The sequence below is a fragment of the Alligator sinensis genome, unplaced genomic scaffold (assembly GCF_000455745.1).
Source record: "Alligator sinensis unplaced genomic scaffold, ASM45574v1 scaffold482_2, whole genome shotgun sequence".
NCBI classification, from domain to species: Eukaryota; Metazoa; Chordata; order Crocodylia; family Alligatoridae; genus Alligator; species Alligator sinensis.
Window position 1 is genome coordinate 353,330 of NW_005842678.1, and position 22,173 is coordinate 375,502.

The 22,173-nt window shown below is 40.6% G+C and overlaps 1 protein-coding gene across 29 annotated transcripts in view; it reads left to right on the top strand.

Moving 5' to 3' along the window:
* The window catches only part of DST (dystonin), a 428,507-nt gene that overhangs the window by 283,442 nt on the left and 122,892 nt on the right, over nucleotides 1-22,173 (top strand). For all 29 annotated transcript variants that reach the window (XM_025215834.1, XM_025215826.1, XM_025215830.1 and 26 more), the window contains 10 exons: nucleotides 3,114-3,237; nucleotides 6,932-7,140; nucleotides 7,666-7,983; nucleotides 8,194-8,360; nucleotides 10,591-10,747; nucleotides 11,245-11,371; nucleotides 16,560-16,622; nucleotides 17,201-17,436; nucleotides 19,330-19,459; nucleotides 21,163-21,362. In XM_025215834.1, coding sequence (XP_025071619.1) covers nucleotides 3,114-3,237; nucleotides 6,932-7,140; nucleotides 7,666-7,983; nucleotides 8,194-8,360; nucleotides 10,591-10,747; nucleotides 11,245-11,371; nucleotides 16,560-16,622; nucleotides 17,201-17,436; nucleotides 19,330-19,459; nucleotides 21,163-21,362 — 1,731 coding nt within the window. The remainder of the gene's footprint in view (nucleotides 1-3,113; nucleotides 3,238-6,931; nucleotides 7,141-7,665; nucleotides 7,984-8,193; nucleotides 8,361-10,590; nucleotides 10,748-11,244; nucleotides 11,372-16,559; nucleotides 16,623-17,200; nucleotides 17,437-19,329; nucleotides 19,460-21,162; nucleotides 21,363-22,173) is intronic.

A 22,173-nucleotide genomic window follows, 5' to 3' on the forward strand; every position in this document is an offset into this window, starting at 1 on the left:
TCAGAGCCAGTGATGAAATCTTCCCATGTCAGGAAGGGGTCATAACTTGGGGGTCAACTTTCTGTCCCTGAGGTCAACTTTCTGCCTTTTTCCAGTCATAATTACTGTTAGAGTGATTATATAGTTAATATATAACAACTGCTATAATTAAGGTTATACAAAGGTTTACGTGCATCACCCCTGTTTTCAGTTTTCACGACTTCCTAAAAACCACATTTCAAACCAAGATTTTCTTGCATGGTTAGATTCTTCCTAAAACAGCTTTTTTAAATTTTAAGAAAACATTTTTAGAGATTCAGAGTTAAATTTGTTCATGGGAAGAACAACCTTAAATTTAGGAGGTTTGCTATTCCTGGAGGCAGTGAATTATGAGCCTTTGGACATTATACCATGAGCAGGCACAGTAGATTTTATCTATGTGGTAAGAGAGGGGTTAACAAGGCTAATATGATTGCATGTTTAAAAGTGCAGTAACTAGGGAAAGGGTGCCAGGTTTACCAGTGGCGAAACATAGGGGGTGCACGGGGGTGCATGTGCACCCTCTGAGAGCACTGGTGCACCCCCTGACAGGCTGCGCTCCCAGCTTAGGCAACAGGCGCGGGGGCAGGTGGGACCACCAGTGTGAGTACCGGCCGGGGAGTGGGAGCACTGGATGTAGTGCTGCAGCCACTTTTGGGAGCGCCGCGGCCGCTTCCAGGTCAGTGAGATTGGCCATGGCCCCCCCACCTACCCTCCAGTCAGTGAGATTGGCCGCAGAGGGACTCCCCCAGTCTCTTACTAGTCGCTGGGGGGAAGAGGGGGAGGCATATGCCCCCCCTGACTAAGGTGGCACCAGTCACCCATGATTGTCACAGATGTTGTAAGTTGTACTAGAATTTGAGATAGACCCCCGTCTCCCATCTAGTAATTTGCTGAGAGTCCGGTTTATTTTAAATGCTTGGGAGAGGATACTGCAGTAAGACATCTTAGCTTCTGTGTGCCACATGAATGTATCTTGCCACTTTGGACTTTCCTAAATGACTAGCCAAAATGATTTCCTATTATGGAACTTATTCATTTATTTGTCAGTTTTCTTTGTAAGCTAGGAGATCTTTGAAATCCTGTGCAATAAATGCTATCTTTTACAAAGAAAAAAAAAGCTTAGGAAATTCCAAAGTTATGATAATGTTGTGATTCCATTGTTAACTACTAAAATACAGAAAAGACAAAGTTACAGATACATAAAACTTATATGTACATAACACTTATATGGACTTATGAGGCTGTCCTAGGCCATTTCTCACAGGATAGATTCTTGCTCAAATAAGAAGAATTTATAGTATATTGTAGTATTTTGAAAGTTATTTATGTGAAAGGTATATGGTACTCATACACAGCTACAGATAAAGAATAAAAACACAGAATAACAGGGAAATGTGTTGCTTTTTTATTATTCAGCTAAGTGGACTATTGTACACACTTTCTGTGTGATAAAGATAATACCTGGTCCCAGAAAAATAATTAAAAATAAAAGGTTCAGAGGAGTTGATATATTCACATTATAGAAAATGGAGACTGAAATAATCAGAGTTACATTGTTCCCGTTGGTTGGAGGAAACACAGAACGCTGGGCTTAGACAGAAGTGACAATTTTTGCCTGATCCTGCCACAGAAAGTTGTGTGTAGCTGTGACCAAGCACAAGTACACAGCTCCAGACACCTTTAAAATGGCTGACCGGGTGAAAATCTGAACCCTCATTGTATGAGGGGTCCAATGAAGACATTTCAAAACAGAGCATCTTCTGTAAATTATGCCTGTGCTGCCTTCTAGCCTGTCGCTGTTTTCATAATGGGAGGGGGGAAAGGGAGTAGTGGGAGTTCAGTCTGGGGGTTTTTCAGCCCCCACTGGAGGGTGGGGTGGGTGTATTGGAGCCCCACTTCGGGGGGAGGAGGTCGAGGACACCCACTCCACTCTCCAACGCCAGGTGGGGAGCCCCCTCTCCTCCCTTTCCCCCCCTCCCATTCTGAAGCAAGGACAGGCTGGAAGAGAGGAGGGGCCATAGCTACAGGAAACCAACTGCAGGCTCCTAGCCAGTAGCTAGATTCTTCTCCCCCCCTGGAACCAATAGTGAACTTCTGTTTGTTTCAGGGGATCGTTGCAACTCAGAACACTTCCTGCAAAGTGTTCTCAGTGACAGCAGGGAGCTGCACTTCTGTCTGCACCCGTTGAGGCTAGGGACAGAAATTACACATAAACTGGTATAAGCTATTGGAAACCAGTTCAAGTATGTAACACAAAAGAAGTTCAGTGCACATAAACTGCTTTCAAAATGGCTGAAGCCAGTTTAAGATAAACCTGGATGGATGTAGTATCAGACTTAACTAATTTTAGGTTAAATCAGTTTATTGAACTTCTATCCCAGATTCCCTCCAAATTCAAGTTAATTCACAGTTCCCCAGCATCCCAGGATGCTTTGCACCTCTCCTGCAAACCCCTCCTCACAGGGTGTGCGGGCTAGCCTTGGCCCAAGCCGTCTGCTCCAGCTGAGCAGGGAGGCCTGTTCTAGCAGCTCCTGGCTTCTGGCCTGGGCCACTATAGGTATGTGGCTGCATTTCCAGAATCAAAAGTAAATGTCTATGTACTTGCTTATCAATTCAATCTACGCAGCTTAGACTAACCCGCAAAGATTGACTTGATTCAGCCTCAGACTTTTGGACTGTCTGTACTTAGCCTGAGAAACTAGGAGTGAACAGGGATTTTGTGGAAATGGAATAGTCTACTGAGTAGAATAATTTAAATGATGGTTTAAGGGAAACCTGTAGACAGGAGTAATGATATATCGCTAAAAGCTGGAGAGTGTGGGTAGGAGAAACACCTGCATCCATGTTTTATCATGCTGCATGTTTTCTGATTCTGGAGTTTCTGTTTGTAGCACAAAGCCTCTGCAGAAGTAAACAGATCTGTGTGCGAATCAGTCTTTTAAGAACTAAGTCAGAGTTGCTTCAAAGCTATTGCAACATTCTTAGCAAATGCTTTGTTCTTTATTTCTCTTTCTTATATTGTATGCATTCAAAAGAACAATGAAAAGTTCACTTATATCTTAGCATATTTTAGGATCCATGCAATTTTTCAGGTTCTTCAGGGACAGGTGTCTAATCACCAGGTTGCTGTAGAGAAACTCAAAAAAACTGCAGAAGTGCTTTTGGATACTAGAGGAACTTTACTTCCAGACAAAGATGAAATCCAGAAAACTTTGGGTAAGAATGTTATTATTTTCCCATTCCCTCTTGTTGTTGTTGAAGGAGTCTGCACTTGCATGCTGGAGGAGATCAAGCATGGATGTTCCATCCTCATTGTCTCTCTTCATTTCTGTGTTTTTTTGGATCATTTGTTACCACAACTCAGTAATTTATTGTGCCTCCAAAAAAAAAAGGAAATTAATCAATTAAATGATGTTGCACTGCTGCATCAGCAAAGAATCATAGAGAATTAGGACTGAAAGGGACATCTACAGGTCATTTAGTCTAAGCCCCTGCCTGAGGTAGGGTCATCCCTATCCAAATCATCCCATTCAACCATAGTCTAAACTCTACATAAGACTACCCTCAGCCCTGACACAACATAGACCTAACATCCTAACCTGCCACAGGTAAAGCAGGGGAACCATGGCAGCCAATGTCCTGCTTTGATAAAATGGTGTTAGTATATGCTAAAGAGGTTCCAGGTAGAAGGCCATGCCCCTCACTACAGAGGAAGGCAAAACCCCCCCACAGTCCATACTAATCTGACCATGGGCTAAAATTTCTTCCTAACCCTAAATATGGCAATTGGTCTGAGCCTGAGTGGAGGGGCAAGACCCTCTAGCCAGGAACCTCAGGTGTTGCTCTTAACAGGAGAATCAGCACACCCCAGTTCAAGTCTCCAGTGAAGAATTTGTGCTCAGGATAGACTAAGCCAACAAAGGATGGCAGAAAAGAATTACTGCTTTCTGTAATTTTACAGAAGGGGAACTGAGACAAAGAGAGATTAAGTGATTTGGCCAAGGTCATTTGGGGGAGTCTGCAAGAGAGGGATAATCAATGTCAAGGACCATCTCCCTGCATTCTCTTTCATGATTCTAATCATTTAAAGACTAGCCAGCCATAGAAATTATCCCCCATGTCCTGTTTTAAGTATGCTTTCCATCAACTAGAGTATTACTTCTGGTTATATTGTAACATGACACTAAATAAAGTCTGGAACCTGAAGGCTCATGCGTATGTCTCACCACTGTCTTTTCTAGTGATTTCAAAAGGCATGGAGGGCCTAGTGTGGCACTCATTAGAGGCAGGGAAAAACTCTTTAAGGTACATACACATGTATATTATATAGCTTGGTAAAATGAAAATGCATGGTGTTGGTAGCTGCAATAACATATTCTTCCAAAATTTAAATTAAAAAAAATCAAAATGTCAGTTTTCAGTAGTTTCATCCATTTGTGCAACTATTGCCTCCAATCCTTTCTACCCTTCCTTTTAATCTCAAATTAATTGCATACCTAAGTATTTGCAGGATTGGGGAGTATAGTAAAATATCTTTAGGTTCTGTCTACTTGTGTTAGGTTCAAACTAAATATACATTTATTTATTTACATTTTTTTACTAAATGACTGTTATACAGAATACTAGGTCAGAATAAAGAATTTCTCATAAAGAAAGTACACACCAGTAATGGCTTGTTCAGGTCATTTTTTTTCAGTAAAGACAGACACCGTGGTTTCAGCCTGAAGAGGGGAGGGGGAAGCAACTACAAAAGATGACCTAACTGAATGTGCTGCTTCTTTGAAATTATTACTACCCTGGTAGTCAAGCCATAGTAGATTAATAGAACATGTATGCAGACCTAAAATACAAAGGAAAACTGGATATGCAGGCTTAAGCCTTTTAATTCCCTGATTTCAGCCTTGAAGGCAGTAGAGTACATCTGTTTAACATCTTATGGTTACAAGTTTCTTTCCTAAAGTCCCCTATTGCACCTCCCTTTTTTGCTTTACTCTTAGCTAGTCTTTTCACCCTTCACCCATGATACTTTTTAACTGACTCATCTATTTGGTTTGTTACTTTCCTCTTGTTTTTTTTTTGTTTCTGACAGTTTATTTACTGCTTAAAAGATAGATGTTATTTGATATCTCTATATTTTGTAAGGTCTGGGGTCAGTGTAGCTGGACACATGTATTTGTGAAGTAACGAATGCTGAAAAAGACAACCATCTGTGGACTCTCTCAATGTGTTTACTTGTCTTTGTGACTCAGAAAGTAGGACAATCTGTAGTAATTTTCCTTTATATGGTAACAGTAGCCACAGTGCAAGTCAAATAGAAATATTTGGCACCCCTGTTTCACAGAACTTGCTATCCTGGCCTTTACATCCTCTGGGATACCTCCTGTGTCTGTCTTTCACTCAGTCTTCTTCTATAATTCATCTTAATTGGCCTTAAGGCATTGAGACCACCTGTACCGATTCACTTCATTATCCCTGAGGCGCTGGTGCTTCACAGTCCCAAATAAGATAGGGACAGAAATCTTCCCCTCGCTCCCCACTTGGAGAATTCTGTTCCACACAGTCAGGAAATTCTGGTTAACATGCAGGTCTTGATCTAGAAGGAATTCTCTTAATATGCTGGGGACAGCATCTGGCATCCTGAAATGCCGCTGCAGAGCCTGTAAATATCCAGGGTTAAATTAAACTTGGGCATCACCAACTTAGCCTCTGTGTTTTCCAAGCTAATGCAGCTAGGCATACCTAAAGATTCTCTTTCCAAGCAAACATATAGGCTGCTCTAATATGTTCTAATGTAGCGTAAATGTTCTAATAAGACTTTGATCCTGAACAGAAAGATATCTACCTTAACAACAGTGTCTCCCTAACCAACGGCAGTATAGACTTCACTGTAAAGTACCAGCAGTAGTTCCTATTCCTCCATAAAAAACCTTGTGGTTAGAGCACTTCCCCATCACATGGAAGACTTGGGTCCCATTAGGGAGTATGAGAAACAACCCAGTTTCTTCAGTAAAAAGACCCTGTCTGTTGATTATATTGAAGGCCTTTGTCAAATCAATGAAGGCTATGTATAGTGGTATTGAGAATTGGTCTGGTATTCTGGGCAAACATAGAATTGGTAATATGAATAAAAATGGCCAGCAAGTGTTAGAACTCTGCACATCAAAATCTATGTGTTATCATCATCTGCTTCACTGGGAAAATCACAAGAAAGACATTGTGGAAACATCCAAGATCAAGGCACTAGCACCAATGAGATCTAGTACTGACCAGGCACAACCACCTGAAAAATTGAGCACTAGTCACTACCTAAACATTAAAATTTAGACTGAACAAGAGACAGGAAAATGTACTCTAAAAACTAAAATTGCTTAGGGAAGGGGGATAGTCTAGATAAGGTAACATGTTAGAGCCTCCTGTGTGTTGTGGCCAATTTCATTCACTTGACCAGTGAATTCGGGCCAACAGTGTATCTGGCTTTGGACGATGCACCTCAGGGAAAAGAGCAGGTATAGAAGTTAATATGAAGAATCATCTTGAAGAATGATGACAAGTGTGATGATAGCACAGCTGGAAGAAAAGGCGTATGATTGGGATAACTTTTGCTTCATTAATATTCAGCTGTCATTGCACTTCTTTGAGACAGGCATGTTATATTAGTCTGGAGACCAGCCCCACAAATGGTGGCTTTCAGACAGAGGATTCGAAATGCATTTTAAGATACCTTTCACCCGTAACCTGACTTGTCCTGTGTGTTCCTTAGCTAGACTTAGAAATCCAACCTTTTTCTGACTAACATTTGCCTGAGTGAGGACTGAGCAAGAATAGAGATAGAATCTTAGGATTTAGTCTGATAAGTAAATAAAAATTAAGGGAAACTTTTGGTAAATAACTTCCTCTTTATTTCTTTTAGATGACATTGTGGGCATATATGACAATTTATCAAAGTCTGTGAATGAACGGAACGAGAAGCTCCAGATAACTTTGACACGGTCACTTAGTGTGCAAGATGGTTTGGATGAAATGCTTGATTGGATGGAAGGTGTTGAAAAGAGTCTTGAAGAACAAGGGCAAGTGCCTTTGTGTTCTTCGGCTCTTCAGGATGTCATTAGCAAAAGTATTGTAAGTAACATTTTTGAAAGAAATACTTCCATGCTAATTCAGATAATGCTTAAAGAATTTCAAGATGTAATTTAAATAACAATTATACCCCTTAAATGGATGAAAGTGTTTAGTGCTCATAGTCAGAAGTAGTGGAAAAAATACAAGGACAAATTCATATCTTAATGACTCCAGTGCAGTTACACTGATTTACATCTGCTGAGGATTTACCTGTATTAAATTATTACCTTAAAGCTGTGGTCTTCAGACTTCCTAAAGTCTCCTTTGCTGCAGAATTTCTACCTCTGTTCTAAATACTGACATGGAGCCAGGCAACCTGGCCCAAAAATGGCAGTGCACTGCCTCCCAGCTCACTCTGTCATTACCCCCAATCTCTCTGCAGAACTCCAGATGACCTGTCATCAAATCCCAGAGTTCAGCAGAACACATCTTGAAAACCACTGCGGTATACAATAAACCTGAGTTAGCAGTTCATTTCTTATGATCCCATTAGAAGCACAACACAATCACTTTTGCTCATTTCAGATGCTGGACCAAGATATTGCAGGACGTCACAGCAGCATAAATGCCATGAATGAGAAAGTGAAGAAATTTATGGAAACAGCAGATTCATCCACTGCATCCTCTCTACAAGCTAAAATGAATGAGCTTTCTGTACGGTTTTCGGAAGCAAGTAGCAAACACAAAGGAAAACTTGCAAAGATGGAGGAGTTGAAGACCAAAGTGGAGTTGTTTGAAAATCTATCAGAAAAACTGCAGTCATTTTTAGATGAGAAAATTCAGACTCTCAATGAGACTGATGCTCCAAGAAAAGATGTTACTGAAGTCTCTCAGTATATGCAGGTACTGTACATCTCCATAGTATAGATTTCTACTCTCACTCATCAAACAGTAGTAAATCAATATAACAAGCTGATTTCCAAACTTTTATAGGACTAAGTCTTAAGGATTGAATTTTGAAAAACTGTTCACAAAGTCTAATATAGAAAGGTAATTGATAACAATTAAGGAACAGTTGATTAATATGAAATACACTTTCTATTATTTTTTCAGGAAACTAGTATAGAGATAACACATCACAAGCAAGTTCTTGAAGTTCTACAACAACTCCTTGAAGAACTTTCTGTTCATGGTCTCCCTGGGGACAAAGCATTGGTATCAGAAAAAGTTAATTCCTTGTCAAAGAAATTCAAGGAAGTTGAGGAGACTGTGAAGGAAAAGTAAGTACCGTAACCATTACTTTTTCACTTTGTATGCAACCAACACAATATGTGTTTGATTATGATTGTTATGCTTTTGTATGCACATATGCTTGGTGCTGTTTATGAAAGAGAGACCTTTAGTTTGACAGCATATTGTAAGATCTTTGAGGGTAAATGTTTCAAAAGGAGAAAAGAAATCAACTCTTCCCTTTTTTGCAGCTGTCCTGCCTGTGCTGAGTATAACCACTTATTTGCTTCTTAGGTGGAATACAAAGTACTGCTCATGCAGGTTGCTCTAATGGTTTGGTACCAAGACAAAACTAAAATCAGATGCAGGGTGATGAAGGAAACCTTAAAGAATTTAACTCATGAGAAAATGGATTTGCCAAATGCTGCTCATACCTACAAAATAATTTTATGGGAACAGATTACTGAGACTAATACTCATACACCCTTGGTCCTGATTTAGTCCATAAACTGGAAACCAATCACATTTTGGGGCACATAAAATCCCCTCATATGAAATTATGAGCAGAATGATATAATAAAATATAGTCATCTCATCAGCTATAGTCTCTTTTAATACCCAAAATGTTTTGTTGATTCACTCAATTCTCATGTTGTTATTTTGTCATGGTATCAAACCATCGGGGCTTAAGGACATGTACTTTGATAGCTTTCCTATTTAGAATATGGTTCTCATTTATTCACAGCTCTCTCTTTATGATAGTGTTGTCGGAGACACTGTTTCTCTGATTTCTGTGTCACATCTCTCTTTCCACCATTTCTTTTTCTGTATTGCTACAGAGGAATGAAATACCCATCTTCAAACCATGAATTTCAAAATACCTTTGCTTTTATTGCATAGGATTGTTTACTTAGTTCATCAGTACTACTGTAATATCACTCTTGTTTAGATATAAGGCAGGGGTGGGCAATTATTTCAGCTAGAGGGCTGCTTAATGAGTTTTGGTGAGCTGTCGAGGGCCGCAAGGGTGCCTCCGCCCCTTGACAAGTACTCTGTCCCCTTGTCGCCATCTTGAGACCAGAAGTCCTGCCCCAACCCCTGACATTTGCCACTGGAAGTCCCTCCCCTTGCCCCAGAAGTACTCCTTTTGGGAGCGGGGGGTTGCCATCTTGGAACCAGAAAAAACCAAAACAAATCATATACTAAATCAAACATCTACTATAACATATTTTAATTGTATTTAAAAATATTTTGTCTTGATTTATGTGTGTTTGCATAGTATATATAGAGGCAATTGTGTAATAGTTCAAAATAAAGTTTTACTCTTGTATATTGTGTGGGGCAGCTGTGGGGTGTGGTTAGGGGTGGGTGTGTATATGTGGTAGGGTATGGGGGTGGGGGGTGGTGTAGGGTTTGTGGGGGAATGTAGGTGGGGATTGTGTGGAGGTGTGGTGGGGTGTAGGGTGTGCATGTGGAGGCCCCCCCCCGGACCCTCAGGGCGCTCATGTCCTGTGGCAGGATGACACCCCCGGCAGCATGTGACTCCACTCAGCCTTGGCATGGGCCCCACACTCCCACCCAACTGCAGCTTCCCCCATGCACACCACCAATTCCCTACCTGCTGCCTGGAGTGCTGCAGCAGGGACAGAAAGAGAAGCCACTGGAGGCCAGGGGAGCCCAGCAGTTCCCTGGGCAGCTGCAGCAGCAACAGCCCTACCCAAAAGCTGTGCACGCTGGCTGTAGCCAGGGCCCAGGCCCTCCCATGGGCGAAGGTGGGAACTCTCGGGGGAACAGCAGGGGCAGCCATGGGTCAGTCAGGATACACTTAATTGGTGGGTGCCCACCTGCAGGCTGGATGAAATTTCCTGGTGGGGCCAGATGCAGCCTGTGGGCCTTATTTTGCCTACCCTGGATATAAGATATACAAGTTAGAAGGTAAGACAAGATGCTGTAATGAAGATTTCATAAGTGTTGCTTCCTGTATTCTCATTATCTCACACTGGATGATTATATAGAAAATTTGAGTTCTCCGATTCTCGAATGAATTGACTGTCCTGTCACGGAAGACATATTTAACCACATGTTAGAAATACTGGGGGTATTTACCTGTACAGTAAATTCAGGGGCCTGCGTCTCTACCTATTGAAGTCAGTTGTTAAGGTCTCACTGACTTCACATTATCAGGATCAAGCCATTAATGGCTTAGTTCTCTTGATATAATTATCAGAGCCATTAGTGGCCTCTTGTACCGAAATTTACTTGCTGTCTTTAATGGTTTAGAGAAGAGGATTTGTCATCTTATCAGAAACAAATGGATACCTTTGAGCTCCTTGTAGAATCTTTAAAGAAATGGATGGAAGAGACAACAGAAAGGATCCCAGCTGTGCAACCCTCTTTGAGTACAGAGGAGTTAAAGAAACCTTTGGAAGATACTATGGTAAGGGTATTGTATATAATGTGAATAATATTTAGAGTGGTTGTTAATTTTGTAACAGCGTGAAGTGAAAAAGTTACACACTTTGCTTTTCATTTTCTGCTAGATCATTTCTTTTTTGTTTCTTTTGTCTTTGTCCATCTAATTTTGTTGGAACGGGGCTTGACATGCTCTTGTTTATTATCAGGTGTTAATATTTGTTAATAATGGCCTTAGTCAGTTCCCCTTAGATTCCAGTTTGCCTCTCTGTGCCGCTCTAATTTTTCCTCTGTTACTGTATGTGGTCTGCCGTATCAATCTAACTGTATGCTGTAGTCAGAAGAATGGAACATGGGCTCTTTAGGTCTTTTGATATGTAGTATGGGCTGATAGCCAACAATATTTCTGAATGGCCATGTCCATCTCTTTCTTGATGCCAAATATTCCAGATCTGAAAATTGTTTTGCTGCTTTATGAGATGTAATGAAACAATTACAAAAAATTACATTTTCATTACCCAGAAATTAAAAGATGAATGGATTTCCAAAGCCCCAGAAATTCAGAAAATGAACAGCCAAGGAACATTGTTGTGCAACTTAATCAGTGCTGTGACTTCCCCTGCAAAATCACGAGCAACTGCAAAATCAGGTACGTGTTTATGTGGTTAGCCAAACAAAATTATTTTAAAAGGAAAATAAAATAAATTGTTTTAACCCACTAAATAATTGTGAAATAGTCAGTTTACTTGGTAAAATGCTTGTGAAAAGTCTTGATTGTCCTGCATACAGTTTTCTTTCATGCTAAGGTCCCTAACTGTTTGACAAGTTGCATTTACATTATGGCACCTCTGCATTGCCAGCACTGTATAGTACAATTGCGAATGAGACACCAAAGGCCTAGATTTATTCAGAAAACATGCATAAAATGAGCAGAGGGAAATCTTTTTTCTCCGCCCCTCCATTAAGCGTCTCTCCTAGATTAGATACATCTGGAGGTGAGATAATGGCTCAGTCTATACACCAGTTTAACTCTTGACATCTCTGTTGAGTCTGCCAAGTAGTGCTAATTTAAACTAAACTTACAAACACTTCAGCACACACATATCTTTGCTGCCATGAGAAGTCCTGTTCACATCAAAGAGAATAGCTTCACGATCAGTTAAGCATATACCTAAGTGTTCACAGAATTGCAGTGTTTGCAGTAGTTATGTGATGAGTTTACTTGTCCTCTTAAAAAATGAATTGAGACAGGCACACTCATTTCACAAATGGCAGGGCACTTTAGAGCAATCAGAGCTGGAACTGAAACAACCATATAGGAGATAAAGTATTCCCTTGCCCATTATGACTTGCCTGAACTAAGCTATGCTTCCAGTTTGCTGGTTCAGCATCCCTCCTTTTCTTTTTGTTTCTTTGATTTTAAAGACAGCACATCTGCCTTGAAGTTCCAAGCAGTGCCTGACCTTGTAGTATTTCAAGACCAGAACCAGTAAAACATATACATACCTGAATTGTAATTGAGGTATAATTTAAGGACCTAAATAAAGAATGCCACCTACCAAAACCCAGCATACCTATTTTGACACTTGATATACTTGGGGAGGGGGTGCTCAAATTTCCATCAATGTAGTTAAGTGCCTAAAATGTTTACTTCTGTACATGCCCAAAGTTGCTTCCGTCTTGGACAAGCTGAACATGTCTGCACACCTCAGCTCATTTGGGATCCACAAAGTAGGTGTTTGTCATCTTTGTCATCTGCAGGCCCTACTCTGGCACACTTGCTCAGACCATGCTTCACAGATATGGACTTCACTGAGTTTAGTTCAGAACTCAGCAGCCGAGGTCACTTTCATTAAGTAACACTGCCAGAGAAGGAGGTGGTTAAGGTTTCCATTGTTTATATGCCTGAACTAATGGTTAGAGCACTTCTGCGGGAAATGGAAAACCTGGATTCTAGGCCCTCATCAGACTGTGGAGATTCAGCCTATATTTCCCACCTCTCAAGAGAGCGCTATAACCATTAAGGTTAAGTACAGAAGTTCAAAAAGTCCGAAGCAAAATTGATTCAATCTTTGTAGATTTTTCTGAGCTGCATAGATTGAATTGATAACAAACTGAACTCATTTTCAGTGTTAGTGTGGCCAAGACAGGCAGAAGCTTGCATTTGCCCTGATTAAATCCTGGGGGCACCCCTGAGCTGGCTCTACCCTCCACCGTTGATAAGACTTGGGGGCTTATGTCCAGCAGCCAGTCTCTCCCCAGCCCCAGCTTTGAGAGAAATGCACCCCCTGGGGACTTTTTCCTCCTCACAGCTTGGAGCTGGGCTCAGATTGCCTCAGCCTCACCCTTTCCCCAGCTGTCTATGTATGAGGGTGGGGGCAGGAAGTGAGAACACACCCCCTGGCCCAGCACCGGACCCCCAGCCAGGTTCTACTTGCACAGGGAGGAAAGCACCCACTGGGGGTTTTCAACCCCCACAGGTGGGAGCTGGGCTGAGATTCCCCTAGCTGTGCCCCTTCCCCAATGGATCCTTCCTCCCCACTGGGCAGATGCCAGCTGTGGGGGGGCACAGTGAAGGACAGGGGTGCATTCCCACCCCCCCCTCCTCCCTGAGGTGGACGCCTGGGGAAGGGGCAGGGCTGCAGTGATCCCAGCCTGGCTCCAGCTGTGACAGGGTGTAAAGCCCCCCCACCCTGTGAGTGCTTACACCCATGCTGGGTGCTTATACCCCTGGCTGGGGGGACTGGTACAGGGGTAAACAGGGAGATGGCTGGGGAAGGGGTGGACCTGGTTGCTGGGCTGCAGGGGCAGGGGAAACAAAAATCCCCCTCTGACAGGGCTTTTCCTCCCTTTGCTTTAAAGACCAGGGCTAGGTGGCCCTGAGGGGTCTGTTCCTCTGCTTCCTGCCCTGCTGGGCTGACAGGCAGGAAGCAGGTTGGGGAGCAGAGGCTTTACTGCCTCAACCTTGTGACAGCTGGGGTGGAACTGGTCTGCTGGAGCAGACAGCACAGCCCAGGGATGCAAAGCATCCTGGGATGCTGGGGGACTGTGAGTTATCTTGAATTGGGAGGGGATCTGGGACAGAAGTTCCACAGACCAGTTTGACTGAAATCAGTTAAGTGTGATACTACATCCATCCAGGTTTATCTTAAACTGGTTTTGGCCATTTTGAAAGTGATTTATGTGCACTGAACTTCTGTTCTGTTACAAGTTTAAACTGATTTCTAATCACTCAAACTAGTCTTTGTGTTTCAAAGAAACTAACTCCTGGGTTCAGATGCCTGCTCCCAACACTGCTTATGTTTTTTATCTAGTGACTCTTTAATGCAAAGTGCAGAGACCAGAACCCAGTACTTCCCTGCCAGGGGAATTCACTCAGCATTGAGCTACAGTCAGGCTTCTTCTATCTTACTCTTCTTCTAGGCCCACAAATCGTATATTCTTGACTGCACAATTACAACAGTAAGCATGAAGGGTGCCCTCATACAGATTATCTGGTTAAGAGTAGGAAGAAATAGTTTTGAAATCCCTCAGTCTGAAAGTCTAAAACTGAGGTCTCCCATTTCTTGAGGAAGTGCTCTAACTACTACGCTGTGATATAAGACTGGGGACAACTGCTTCACCCACCACCCACATTTTAAAAGGAAGAAGTGAATCAAGTCCTTATACGGAACAGATGATTTAGGATCCTAAATTCAGGAGTGAATTTGGGTCCGTGAATCCAATCTTATAAATAAGTTTAACAAAGGACTTCCCATGGAATCTTAAACCCAGGAGAAAGGCCAGATTTGACTGATACCCCTTTCTTCAGCACTTCCTCTTAGTTAGTTAAAGCATCCTCCAACTCCCTTTTCTAGGTATTTAATTCTTTCTGTTGAATGAATAAGGAATTTAGGCCTCTAAGATTTATCAAGTCTGCTCCTGGAGACAGACATCTAAAATTTAAGGAAGGCTGTTGAACTTACTTCTTCCTATATGATCCAATGATGTTCAAACCTGTTGATCTTCAAAGCTCATCTACAGAAGATGGTGGGAGAATGTATATTATTTTGAGGGCAAATATTTACTAAGAGTGGAGCATATTTTTCACACTTCCCTTTGCTGAAAGTCATTGTAGTTGCATCTGGTTTTAACCACCATTATAGGGGTGCAGATATAAAAACCTGTGAAGGTTGCACCTTGCCTCTTTTCTTAAACATCCAAATTAATACACAGTCAGCAAGCAGCAGCTGTATTTCTCCAGAATTACAATGTCTGTCCTTACCATACAAATGCAGTACTGTGTTCACAAATAATTGCAAATGCAGAGTCTCCTTTACAAGAAATATTGTAGATTCTCTGAGTCTGAGTAGCAAGTAGGGAGGAGAGGGGTTAAGAACCTATTTCTAAGAGTGGTTGAGCAATTATTTTTTTCTTGTTTGTTTTATTTTGAGTAGTAAAAATGTATTGCTTGATCTTGCTCTTTGATAGGAATTGTGACATTGGTTTCAGAGTTCTCCAGGCAACAGAGTATCTTATTTATAGGAGTTACAAGTTCTTCTTCCTGAACTACTTTTTCCCACCATCCCCCAGCTGCCACCCCTATGGTACTCAATTTCCAGCTGGTGGTGAAGGATGAATACAGAGCCTTCTCCACGGCAACCATTAATTCTGCTCCATTAGTTAATCTCCTTGGAGTATTCTATATACATAGAGGCTGGGGGTGAACCTTACCCTCTTCCATAGCTCAGTGATTATGCACTTACACTGGGGTTGTGGAAAACAGGCATATCATAGTTAAATTCCTAATCTTATTGAAACAGTTTACTGAATGATCCCACTGAAATGAGTAGGGCTACCTGTGTGAATAGCTGTTTTTCCGTGATAGTAAGGGCTTTACAACATGGTCCTTATTGCGAATCCAGTTGTTCAACACTTGATCACAAGTAGGATCTGACTGACAGCCAGATATAAAGTGACTTGCTTTGTTGAATGTTTGCTGAGTAAAGTGCTACCCAGTCGGTGCATCTACGCGTGCCATGAAGGTGATGTGATAAATTGGCATTGTTCGCAGCTGCTCCCAGGCACAACATTTACACTTGCTCCCAGGACCACAGAAATTTCAGCCAGGCTCCGGGTAGCAGTGATGGGTGGTGGTGGGGTTGACTGGGGCATGAGAGTGCTAAAGTGTGAGGCTAGGCAGCAGGCAGCCTCTGCACTTTAGCACCCTTGTGCCCCAGGCAGCCTCTGTCACCATCTACTTGTGTGTTTCAGCAGAATTAAGTACTCCACTGTCCCCAGCAGTACTATCTATGGAAGAGTTAGTTAATTTACTGCACCCTAATACTGCTGCAAATGCAGATGGTGATGCTTTACAGTGGTGCTAATTAGCCAACTGTGTAGTAAAGCACATGTGTAGATGTACCCGGTGTCACCAAACATGTCAGAATCTATCCCTAAACAAGTAATCCCTCTGGTTTCAATAGGACTGCATATATAGGGTTCAGATGTGCTTGTGAGACACATTCTCTGATAAGAAGTAGTGTGTACTATCATAAAATATATGAAACAAACTACTGGTAAATCAAAAATATGTATACGAAGTGTGCCATGTAGAGGATATTGGATGGCATTTTAATATTATATAATATATCCTATATTAAATATAGAAGTCATAATAACAATATCTTATGCTGTGTTTGACACCAGCATTCTTTATCTTTAAAAGAATTATGATTCTGAGATTTGGGTGGAAAAAGACCTCAATATTAATGAATATCGGCGAAAAAAAATTTCACCTCCTGTGATCACTGTGCTGATCTTAATTTGTGGTCTTAATTTGTCTCTCTCACCTGCAGGTGGAACAATATTAAATGGTGAAGGAGAAGCTGCAGGTACTCAGGATTTCCTGACCAATAAAGGTGAATAGTTACTAAATAAAACCTCATGGAAAAGAAATGCTAATATCAACTAGAACAATGACATTTAACTGATCTGTCTGGGATTTGCATGGAACTGTCTCTAGAAGATGAGGGTAGGGATTTTTTAGAGGCACTTGGGGATGAGGAACCACAAGGGCTGATCCAGGAAGGGGTTAGAAAAATGTTCCTGTCGCATCAGCCAGTATTGTGCTAAGATGCCAGTGTGTTCCACATGTGGCCTTTTCCAGCCAGAAAAGAGCAAAGTTACTCAATCCATGTTTGAGCCCCTCTCCTGCTTGGTCATGCTGCTTCCAGTCCAGAGTCATGTATGCAGAACTAGTGCAGGTGTCTCTACAGCATGCCTAGCAAAAGGACCATGTGGGGTGGAGGCCATGAGGCTGTTCATAGAACTAGGGAGAAGATAGCTTTCAAGCATCAAGTTGAGGTATGGAGAAGGTGGGCTGTCAGATTGCCCCGAGGATTTGGAAGTGGGCTGAAGAATTGTGAGTGGGTTTTGGAGGGAAGTTGGCCTTGGGCTGTATTTTAACATAGACATATTTCCTTCGTTCTTCTTTCAGAATTAACAACTGTTCAACAAGCTATGTTGGATGCAAATCACAGTTATGAAGACTTGGGAGTCTTATTGAAAGAAAAAGTTTCAGAACTGGAGAGCATGCTTTCAAAGATGCAAAGTATTCAAGAGGAATCAAACTCAGTGATGCAGTGGTTACAAAAAATGGATAAGACTGCAGCAGGCTGGGAAGCAGCTCCCACTGATAGCGAAGCTGTTAAAACACAAGTAGAGCAACATAAGGTACTCTGTGCATGTGAATAAAGCTATTAAGAGCCATATACATTCTAAACAGAACTCCCAATTGAAATCACTGAGGGAGTTCTGCTTAATAACTGATATAGTACAGTCCTATATTAGTACTGTGTGCAGAGAATTTTGTTTTCCCCAGCAAGCCCCATAAATGTGGCAATCAAGGACAGAGCAGCTCTGGAAAACTGTATATACATTATAAAAGATGTAATATATATAAAGAGAAGGAATTGTTCATTTCAGAATAATTTTGACTGCCAGTTTAAATAGATGAGGATGTATTGATTGTGCACTGATATCCAAATTGATTCTGAGTTATTTATTGAATTGCATGCAAGACTTGAAAGGCTCTATCTATCAGGACATTTTCTGCAGCTGCTGGGCTGTTGAAACTCTACAGACCTCCCAGACTGCAGCTGCAGAGGTTTACATCCTATTCTAAGACATCAGTATCCCCTCAGCAGCTAGGTCATGCTTGTTAAGTTAGTTACTCCACCCACAATTCAGTTGTCATGTGAGAAACGCCACAGCAGCATTTCAGTGATGACAGGAACCATTGTACACAGAGCTGGACGCAGGCAGGGGTGAACTGCATGGCCGCCCGGGGCCCAAACAGAAAGGGGACCCGAAAATGGTTTTGTTTTTTTTTTCCTGTTGCCCGATTATTATTATCGTTATGTCTGGCAAAGGGGGACCCGATACTAAAAATTCTCCTGGGGCCACCAGGAGTCTAGGTATGGTACTGGTTGTGCAGAGGTTCATGTTTATCAGGAGATGAACCCTGTAGGTGCATATAGCTACTGAAAGGCAAAATGCTTTCTTCACCTACAACTGTGAACATTCTTTATCCTTTATCCTCCTGGGATAAATCAAGACAGAACTTTCCCAGTGAGTGAACTTTGTCAAAATTTGTTGATCAATATTAAATATTAAACTTCACAGTACTGTAGATTAAACTTTACTATGTATGACCTGGTTTTCTTCCAAATTGACCTAAAGTTCTTCCACTGACTTACAACTTAGTTTGAAGCAAAAATATTTCTTAATTGTTTTATGCTGAATGCTCATCCAACCCTTCACCCTCCCCCACCAAAAAAGGAAAGGAACCCAGAGTCTGGGTCTATACTTGCTTCCAGTAGTTTACACGTTCACGTACAGAATGTTAGCCAGGAGTTTTTCACTGATGTCTGTGTTTTAGATCAGAACCTAACTGGACTGAAAACAGGTCATCTTCTGACTTTGCCTTGTAGTAACAGAAGCATGAATATATTTTATCTTTTTAATTCTTTAACAACCCCTGGCCAATTTAAATGTAAAAGCTATGCTGATATAGCATTAAGTGTGAGAGTAATAGGAAGAATAAGGCTCATGACATAACCTTAAATGTAGCCACTAACTGTTTTGATCCCAATTCCTATTGATCTAAATCGCTCATTGTATACCAGATGAACAAAATTATCAGTTTGATTATTTTAGAATATTCAGACTAGAAACCTCCTCTCCTGCTAGTAAATGCGTCCAGCTGCCATAGGGGAGAACTCCTCTGAAATTTTCTTTTCCAGTAGGGGAGTGGGACAAGTTCAGGCTAGGAAGTTTCTGCCATCAGACCTGGTAGCTCTTTGTTACAGGAATTATTTTTTCCAGGTTTATTGCTTATGCAGAGAGCCACTGTTACTTTGATTTCTGAATAATATAATCTCCTCTGCTTTATGTCTGATGAACCTTCATAATTTGCTTTGAGATCTGCAGTTAAAAACCCACTACAGTAGTGCTAGATATTTATTAGGATGATTTTTGTGGTTGTTGGCATAACATTATGGAATTAAAAAATCTGTACACTATTCTTGGTTTAATGCTTAAGCGTATTGTTCGATGGCTTTGTAGCAATTTGAAACAGAATTGAAGCAAAGTGAGAATAAAGTACAGGAGCTGAAGGACAAAGTGACAGAGATGTTGGAAAAGAACCCGGACTCCCCTGAAACACCCAGATGGAAACAGATGTTGGATAAAATAGGTACTATAGTGCTCTCAACTAAAGCTCAGACTGATTGTGATATTGCTATTTTTTCATCATGCCAACAATCACCAGAGTTTTGAAATAGCTTGTTTTTTTTTTCTTAAACCCTGGGAAATTTCCACTTTTTCACAAGAATGTAAATCTGGAGTAATTCTATAAAAGTGAGTGATCTCATTTAGATTTGTATGAGTGCAAAAGAGAGCATAATTCAAGACTCTGTTTTAAAGATCTTTATAATGTATCTGTTTTGGACACTGTGAGACTGAAGCTTGTTGTCCTGGATATTTCTTTAACAAAATACAATGAAAACAAATTAAGTTAGTTCAAATCCTGATGTGATATAAAGAGGACTTGGAGCTGTTTTTAATTTTTTTTCCATGCTTTTTTCCATGCACTAGTGGGCTTTTGCCATGTGTGGTTTTTAGTGGCACCTTGCCATTTTCTAAAGCAGACTTCTTAAATTAGGCCAAAAAATGAAAATGGCCATGTTTGGACAACAGCTATTGAGCTTGTATACTATGTAACTTTCATAGTTTTTAAAAATATTTGCCTACTGGGTTGCTCATATTTTAAAATAAAGTTTTGTATGCTAGCGTTCCTTGATTTTAATAGACATTTCCATAATTACATCAGAGTTATTTTAAAACTAGTCATTTTTCCCAATCTGACTTTTTATGAAGGAGCTCAAAAATCTCTTAAGATCTACATGAGGTTTCGGAGAGAAATGGTGCAGCACAAGCCGACCATAGAGAGAAATACACAGCGTGTGTGTGGATTAAAGTTATTACAGACCAAAGGGGCTGAAAGAAGGGAAACCTGAAAGAAGGGACTCTGCAAGGACATGAAGATCATAGACAACATCCAAGGAACAGGAGAATGTAGCAAAATATTAGAGCCAAATGAGGAAGCATAGAAAGAAGCAGATAATCACAAGGAAGGAGAGTACATAAAAATTATACAGGGCTACACAGAAAAATGCAAGTTGGAAAGGAATAGGACTTACATATGGGAGCAGACAAAGCATGCTGGATTGGCAGGCATTCGAAACAAAGAATGAGATGCTAGAGGAGGTATTAACAATTCTTAATGTAACATGGGACTGTGCATATTAGTGATAGTGGAGATACACAGTTTTATTTTAGCAGGAGAAATTAGCAGGGAGTAGTTTTAAAACCAGCAGAGAAAGTACTTTTATTATGCAGCGCATAGTTAACTTGTGGAACTCATTACCACAGCAGGTTGTAGAGGTATATATTAGAGCCAAGTTCAAAAATGAATTAGATCAATTAATGGCTGATAGGTTTATTAATAGCTATTAAATAGAATATATTTATTAATAGCTATTAAATAGAACAGAAAGAGATGTATCGACTGGCATCTTTAAGTCTAGATCACTCTAAATAAGTCCTGTTCATTCATATGCTCTCCCTCTAAACATCCATGCTTGCCACAGTTGGAGACAGGATACTTGTCAGGTTTTGTATTCAGGTACAGATTCAAGGTGTACTTTACAGGGGAAGATGTAAATACATTGTATATACTGAGTCTTTGCAAAAAAGCATCTGGCGCTAATATGCAAAGTGCCTGTTTGGGTTATTCTGGAGATCTGATTATATTTTATATACAATCTTATATTTATAGCCCCTCTGCTAGAACATATTTGCAATATGTTGTTAAAGTTATCATTATTTTTTGATAAGATTCCAAATGGAAAGAACTCAATCAAGTTACAGCTGAGAGACAACAGAAGTTGGAAGAGTCTTCAAATTACCTGACCCAGTTCCAAACAGCAGAAGAACAGTTAAAGCACTGGCTTATAGAGAAGGAACTAATGGTCAGTGTGCTTGGACCACTTTCAACTGACCCAAATATGCTGAACACACAAAAGCAGCAGGTCCAGGTGAGTAATAGCTGACAACATATATTATTCAAAAGAATAACTTTTTCTTTTCCCTTTGCTAACATGCTTTTGATTTGAAGTTAGTGTACAGCACAGTTGCACTGATTTAGTAGTACACATTATAACTCATATCGTTCATATTTGAAATGGTCACACTGATGGCAAAACAAAGCAAGAGACCAATGAGAGATCAAAAGAAGAAATGTGCAGAACTTACCCTAGGGGTGATACTTGATCATACTGAGCCTCACATAAAGGACTGTGTTTTGACCATGCTGTATGTTCTAACTCTGCTGAAAATGGTCCTTTGAAGTTTTATTAATTTAAGTGTGTGAGTAGCTAATTACATTTTATGATTTGTTTTCATACACAACCCATACCATTTAGATAGAAAATGCTCCTTTCAGGTTGTTATCTATTGGATCAGTCCTGTAGGTAATAACAATCGGAAAACAAGTAAAATGCAGGACTGGAAAAAGGAGGTTATGGGTTATCGAACATGAAAGAAAGAAGCAAGAGAGTATAGGAAAAAACAGGAATGCTTTAGTTCTAGAAACAGAGTGTAATGGGAATGTGTATAACAGGAAAAATAAACTAATGTTAGAGCAGACAAAATAGCAGAAGTTAGGAATTTTAATTCTAAACATTCTATTACTGCCAGTGAATCTAAATTGCAAGGGAATATTGTCCTATTTTTTATAAAATAGGATTGAAACTGTCATTTCCATGTAAATTACCAGAATGATTAAAAGAAAGAGTTTAAATATGAACTGTGTTGTAGTACTTTTGTAAAAATGAATTAAGATTAGTC